This window comes from Centruroides sculpturatus, unplaced genomic scaffold (assembly GCF_000671375.1).
Source record: "Centruroides sculpturatus isolate CEXI.00-Female unplaced genomic scaffold, Cexi_2.0 scaffold2252, whole genome shotgun sequence".
In the NCBI taxonomy this organism is placed as follows: domain Eukaryota; kingdom Metazoa; phylum Arthropoda; class Arachnida; order Scorpiones; family Buthidae; genus Centruroides; species Centruroides sculpturatus.
Genome location: NW_019391099.1, coordinates 734 through 7,420, shown reverse-complemented (window position 1 = coordinate 7,420; position 6,687 = coordinate 734). Strand labels below are relative to the sequence as shown.

Below are 6,687 nucleotides of genomic sequence, written 5' to 3'. Positions count from 1 at the left end.
CCCTACTAAAACGCATATAAAAACAAAAAATCGCATCTAAATAGTACAGTAGAAGCCGTTCTTCCGGTTAAGACTTAATCCTCCCCCTCTTTCCACCGCGGGGGAATTTCGAAAAATCCCTTCTTAGTGTGCATTACCATGTCATACCCTACTAAAACGCATATAAAAACAAAAAATCGCATCTAAATAGTACAGTAGAAGCCGTTCTTCCGGTTAAGACTTAATCCTCCCCCTCTTTCCACCGCGGGGGAATTTCGAAAAATCCCTTCTTAGTGTGCATTACCATGGCATACCCTACTAACACGCATATAAAAACAAAAAATTGCATCTAAAATAGTACAGTAGAAGCCGTTTTTCCGGTTAAGCCTTAATCTTCCTCTCCCCCGCGGGGGAATTTCGAAAAATCCCTTCTTAGTGTGCGTTTTCATGACGTACCCTAACTGTGTACCAAATTTCACCACTTTAGGTTCAGCGGTTTGCTCTGGGCGATGATGAATCAGTGAGTGAATGAATGAGTCAGTCAGGACAAGCAATTTTATATATGTAGATATTACATATTTGTGTAATAATGCCAAACGATCGTAAGTATTTAAGAAATATTTTAATAAAGATTTAAATGCAACATTTCTTAAATTCTTCGTATGGCTTATCGCCTTTTTTCTGCATCCAAGCCATTCAATTATAGTTAGATTTATTATAACCCGATAACAAGGTATTAATTAAAATTTTGGCTTGTGAATTTGTTCTCTCACGTAATATTTATGTAAAATTTATTAACCATATTATTTTTTTTTAAATAATTAGGTTAATGGAAATTCTTCGAAAAATAGTCCCAGAGGCTTTTTTACATTATATATGTAGTAATAATTTAATTGCTATTATTTGTATTATAATGAGACCTCCCTGTCGATTTAAAAGGAAGGTATAAAATTCAAACTTTTACCATAGAATGCTAAACAAGTAGGACAGTATATATTATATATATATGAAGCTTAAATATCTTATTATTGATACGAGATCATATTATGCAAATTAAAAAATTTTCCAGTATAATTTCACTTACCTGTGTGCCCATTATTTTCTAAGTAAGCATTTTTTACCACTGTTTTGTATCCAAAAAAATTAATTCTTTCGTAAGAAGTAGCTGTCACAATTTCACTTCTGAGTAAGTCAATTGGTGATTGTCTACTACCGTTGCAAGAAGGATAGAGCGCTCTCCATTTTTCTGGACCTTTTTTTGGGGGGAGTAAAAACATTTATAATTTATAATAATAATTGGCCTGAAAATACATTTTTAACAATTATAGAATTTTTTAAATCTCTAGTTTTTAACTTATTCAAATTTGATAAATTCGAAACACGCGATTACAATCTTACCTGCAACATCACCGTAATCCCAGAACGGTTCGCTGTCGTTTTGATTTGCCTCGATTCCTAAAGAAATAATTTTTATAATAATTTTAACAATGATAAAGAATAACGATAGGTTGTTTCGTTGAATATTACTAAATTAATTAAAATAATGCTTCAGAATATATGAAAAATAAATAAATAAAACGTAATAAGTAATCAAGTAAAAGTAAAGTATAAGTAAAAGTTGCAATAAATAAAATCAAGCAAAAATATTTATCGAATGTTTGAAAAGTTGTGAAGCTTATAATAATAATAATAATAGTGAAGTAATTACAAGTTCTATTTATTATTTAATTTTCAAAGAGACTATTGAAAATATATCGAGATTCTCTCGTTGAGTGAAACATATAGGAGATTATAGATAACGTAATCACTACATGAAAACTGTTACCTCGAGCTTACATATAATAATAATGTATAGAATCCATTTAAAAATGTCTTCATATATAATGGTAAGAATTTGCACACGAATGCTTCCTTTATGCATTTAAATTTTTATGCATACTTGTAACAAGAGAAAGGGCTATGGTGAAAACTTTACCTTTACGTATTAATAATCTGCCCGATCTCGGAATAATTGGTAAAGCCCGATCTCGGAATCGTTGGATGGCTAGGAGGGCAAATCGAGTGGGGAGTGCGTCGGTAAGTCGACAGGTTTCCTCTGATAGATGTGAGACAGGTTTAACAAATAACAAAATAAAGGTTTATTCTATAACTAAAGTTAATTTACAGGAGTATACATAAGGAAGTTACAGACTTAATGCTTAAATGTGGATAACACAAATCTATCTATAATAGCGATCTAACTATTCACTATGCCGCGGGAGAGAGTTTACAAAGGCTCTAGAGTGAGAGAGTTATATTGGCGGTCAGGTATACCTTATGTTGGATGACGGTATGCGACGATCATTCTGGATTATGGAAGCTGGCTGGCTGTCACAAGCTTATGTCTTCTACCGGCTTCTCCTCAGACCGGGACGGGAGACACTGTACTCGGACCTTCCTGATGATCGCGCGGAGGGACGGTGGCACTGAGGGGTCGACGCCCTGAACTTCACGTGACGATCGTTTTTATACGATCGTCGTTGGCACTGAGCCAACAGGTCGTTCACTCATTATGCCGACTAATTAGCACGCGCACGTTGACTAATTAATAAACGGACGATGACTTGATTTTCTTCCTTCCTACCTTGTCGATGTGCAAGATTCGACTTCCGATCTATTTCCGTTATAACTTGCGATAATTTATTTTTTTTTATTTTTTTACCGGGCTCACATACACATATATATATGGTGATCTCAGAGCAAGATTTGTTGGATTTATTGGTTTACGGCAACGCGATACATAGATGATCTGCCGAAGGAAGAATGCCTCCCGAGAGGCCCTTTACGGGAAACTGGCCTCTATTTAGGTGTTACTAACGTTAAGAAAACCCGGAAAACAGTCCGTTGGGAAGGGGCGAACTCACTACCAGTGTTCGGTGGTTTTATCCACTCGGTCACTGGTGGGCCCTCAGAGCAAGAATGATCCAAGTCCGGTTTCGGTGTTATAGCCTTTAGCACATGGAGTTTACTTAAAAGCAGCTGCTATATCTAATGCAATACAGAACCAATTCAAATTTGTGCAGCCTCCCAAACAAATGGAAATATTGTGTAAACGTTGCGTTAATTATCTCAAAATTAGAATTTACTGATACTGATCATTCTTGCCCCGAATATATGTAGCCTGTGTATACAAATCAATTGTAATGTATAATTTCACAAAAGATCAGTAATTTAATAATCGATAAAATAATTTAAGTTTAATGGCGAGTTCAAAAAATCAAACTTTTTTCTTTCAAATGAATTGAATTGATGTCGATAATTTCGAATCGTTTCGCTCTTTTGGTATAAAATCGAATTGTTTATGATGGAAAATTATATGAACTGTTTTATCACTTTTATAAAAACTTTTAATTTATCCATTTTTTAAAGTTTGTAAACCGTATCAAATCATGTAATATGTTTCGATGCGGTTAATGTGTAGATGTCAACACTTACAATTTCGGTTCGAGTTCAGTTCTGATTTTCTTTCTTTTTCAACATTACAGTTATGCACACCCGATGCAAATACATTACTAATAAAATCAATTGATTGATTAGATAGTATTTTCCGATGACTTTTATTACTTCTTACCAAAAAAATTAACAAAGTTATTTTTCTTCTCTTAAGGTATTACTACTAACATATTCTATCGTCCTATCTGCATTTGTATATTAATCTGATGGGCATTAATGTTCTTGTTCGAAAATTACGTTGTATAAATGGTATTTCTAACACAAAGGCCTGAAGGTGACAAGTAACAATGGTGATATTCTTTTAACAATCAAACAACACAATGCAGTTATATCAACTCAAAAAACATTGACAGTGTTAAGGATTATAGTTATATATAGTTAAATAGTTATACAGTAGAACCTCGAAAACTCGGCTCTCGATAACCCGGCACTCCGGATAACTCGGCCACACCTTGGCAGGGCAAAAAAATCCTTAGTTAATTAATTTTCATTATAGACAGCTTTATAAAAGTATAAAACCTCTCATAAAGTATTTTTCTGAGGTGTGTCTTATCAGGTAAATTACTGTACACAGTGTATTCATTAATTTTCATTTTCATGTAGTAAAGGCTCTATGCCTTCATAAAGGACGTACTTTTCCTTTGTTTAAGGGTATTTGGGCAGTTTATTCTCTGTTATATTCTCAAGTAAACAATACATACAAGTACAGTACAGTATTTTCTGAGGAAACACTCGTACTTATTTTTTTTTAACCCCATTCCCGATAACCCGGCATTTTCACAAACTCGGCCACCCTTCGGTCCACATTAGGGCGAGTTTTCGAGGTTCTACTGTATATTTTATTAACTAACTACCATTTAAAGACAAATAGTTACAACTAATACCGTTGTCTGATTTAAAACATATCAATTACTTTATTAAAAATTAAATTTCCTGTCTCCTTGTCGTCAACCTTTATATTGTTAATGGTTGTTTTATTATTTATTTTAACGAATATTTTCACGGGTGTTTCCAGTATATCGAGCCCCGTCCCTCACCCCTTTTGTGGACTGGATTTACGATGAGTGTAATTTTAAAAAGTCCTTGTGTTCAAGTAAAAAATGGTTTTCGTATATGCCATTCTAAAAAAAACTTCGATACTATCAATTACATGCATAGTCTACTTATAATTGAAGGGAAACATTGATAAATACAAAACAAAAATTGAGTTTCATGTTGTGTATATGATAATGGCAAGCCCTTATACACAAGTCTTATACACAAAAACTAGATCATTGTTTGAATGGTTTCGGAAACAAAGTTTGCAATTAATGCACTTCATGATTAGTGAAAATTTGCTGAGCATCCAAAAACGCTTTTTTTCTTTTTAATTGTAGTTTTAAGCAAGATTCACCATTGCCCGGATGGAACTACCAAGCACTAGTAGAACTCGCCTGACCAATGGCTTGGCCACATAGCTTTTCGGGCCTTCCTGACATGTCTAACATATAAATATAAGCTAATTTCCCATAGAAAGTATCCTCCCGGAAGGCGCATCCCTTGGCAAATCGCCTATGTGCTACGTTGCCTTATGTCAAATAAATAACTTTTATATTTTCTCATAGTTATCGCCAAAAAGTGTTAATTCGCCACACAGTTTAATTACTTTGATATGATAGCATTGTTTACAATTAATTGGATTGATAGAACAATAATTTTGAAGCAGTAAAAGCTCTAAAAATATTATATCTAGCAACAACCAAAAGATTAAAATATCTTTTATCTTTATATAAAATAAAAAAAAAACAATTCAAAATACTGAAATTGCATTTGTTCTTTAAAGCAAATGGTTTTTTTTTTCAGTAATTAATTTTTCATTTATTTTTAATTAAATTTAGTTTCGTGTAATTTAATGTGTATTAAATATTATTCTGATTATTATCAAACTGCATTTGATTTTTTTAAATTTTAGTTTTCTCTATAAAAATCACTTGTTTTCTAAAGTCTCAGCTAAAGCATTTTATTCTCGAAGTTGTAACTGTAGACATGTTTGATTGTATATAACTTTCCATTTTAAATAATTCTAACAAATAAAAACTTCCTTGAAAAGAATGAATTGGAAAGAAATTGGATTGAATTAATGGGCGCATGCATTTTGGCCATCTGCCAAGTGAGGATGCCCCTCGTGTGGACTTTCAATGGAAATCTCTCTTATTTAAGTGTTAGACACGCGAAGAAACCCGGCAAACTCCCGGTGTTCGGCCCGTTTGTCGGGTTCGAACCCGCAAACCAATCACCGGTATTCGGGGGTTTTATTCACTCGGTCACTGGTGGGAACAATCCGAAAAGGATTAGGTTTTTGAGATGATCTCATTGATCATTTCTCCATATTTTAGTTTTTAAATTGTATTTTTTCATTTGTTTGTTTGTTAAAAATTGTTTTTATTCGTACGTAATGAACATATCGATCACACAGAACTTCAAGGACGAGTTGGATGGGAGAATTCGTAGTAGTAGAGCAGTGTTGTATCTATTTTTAGTCGTAAAGAGGTATTTTCTCTCCTGACAAGCATTTAAGCAATCAAATAGTGAAACTGATATTAATTAAATCTTATAATTTTGTTGTTTTTAAAAAGAAGAGATAATAAATAATACGAAAAGTGGAAGAAAAAACTAAAATCGAGTAAATTTGGTAAATAATTACTCACCCCTCGAAAGGAAGAGGAGGAAGAAAGCTATAAATAAGTCGAGCATCAGTCACGCATTTAATGTTATGAACCGCTAATTTAAAACCTGAACGAGAAGTGTGTTGCTGACATCGTCGACGAATCGAATGTATTTAGGTGTGGCGAGGGCATGACGTATGATACTTTGTGGAGATAAACACATGACGCCACTCTTCCTCGATCGATCGCGTAAACCAAAATAAAAGTTAATCCATTATTATTTAAATGTTCGTTGTAAAAGTAACTTACCATCTCAAACTCTGATATTTTAACACGCTTTCACGCCGGGAGCCAATAAATTCCGATAATCTATCGCTTTTAAAGTATAAAGATAAGCAACGGCGCATCTGTGTGACCACGACTGAAAGTAATTAAAGAGCTTTCTAAAAACAAAACTGGATTTCATTCTTTAAAAAATTTTTATAATCACCTAATGAATTTTATTGAATTCGCATTAAAATTTTTCATCCGTTCAACTCAGCCTCCCCGAGATTAAATCCTGAATGCGCCA

The 6,687-nt window shown here is 33.4% G+C and overlaps 1 protein-coding gene across 1 annotated transcript; it reads right to left on the bottom strand.

Moving 5' to 3' along the window:
- Positions 1-1,032: 1,032 nt before the first annotated feature.
- On the bottom strand, positions 1,033-6,309 carry LOC111617556 (carbonic anhydrase 6-like). Its single transcript, XM_023358836.1, has 3 exons — positions 6,159-6,309; positions 1,378-1,434; positions 1,033-1,231 (listed from the first exon to the last, which is right to left on the bottom strand). Exons 1-3 carry the CDS (start codon positions 6,202-6,204, stop codon positions 1,056-1,058), a joined length of 279 nt encoding a protein of 92 aa, XP_023214604.1. The 5' UTR covers positions 6,205-6,309; the 3' UTR covers positions 1,033-1,055.
- Positions 6,310-6,687: the final 378 nt, after the last annotated feature.

Excerpts from the sequence above, each read along its gene's own strand:
- LOC111617556 (XM_023358836.1), bottom strand. The coding sequence starts at position 6,204 with ATGCTCGACTTATTTATAGCTTTCTTCCTCCTCTTCCTTTCGAGGG. Across the intron at positions 1,435-6,158 it reads CCTCCTCTTCCTTTCGAGGG|GAATCGAGGCAAATCAAAAC; the intron begins GTGAGTAATTAT and ends TTATTTCTTTAG. Across the intron at positions 1,232-1,377 it reads GGATTACGGTGATGTTGCAG|GTCCAGAAAAATGGAGAGCG; the intron begins GTAAGATTGTAA and ends CCCCAAAAAAAG.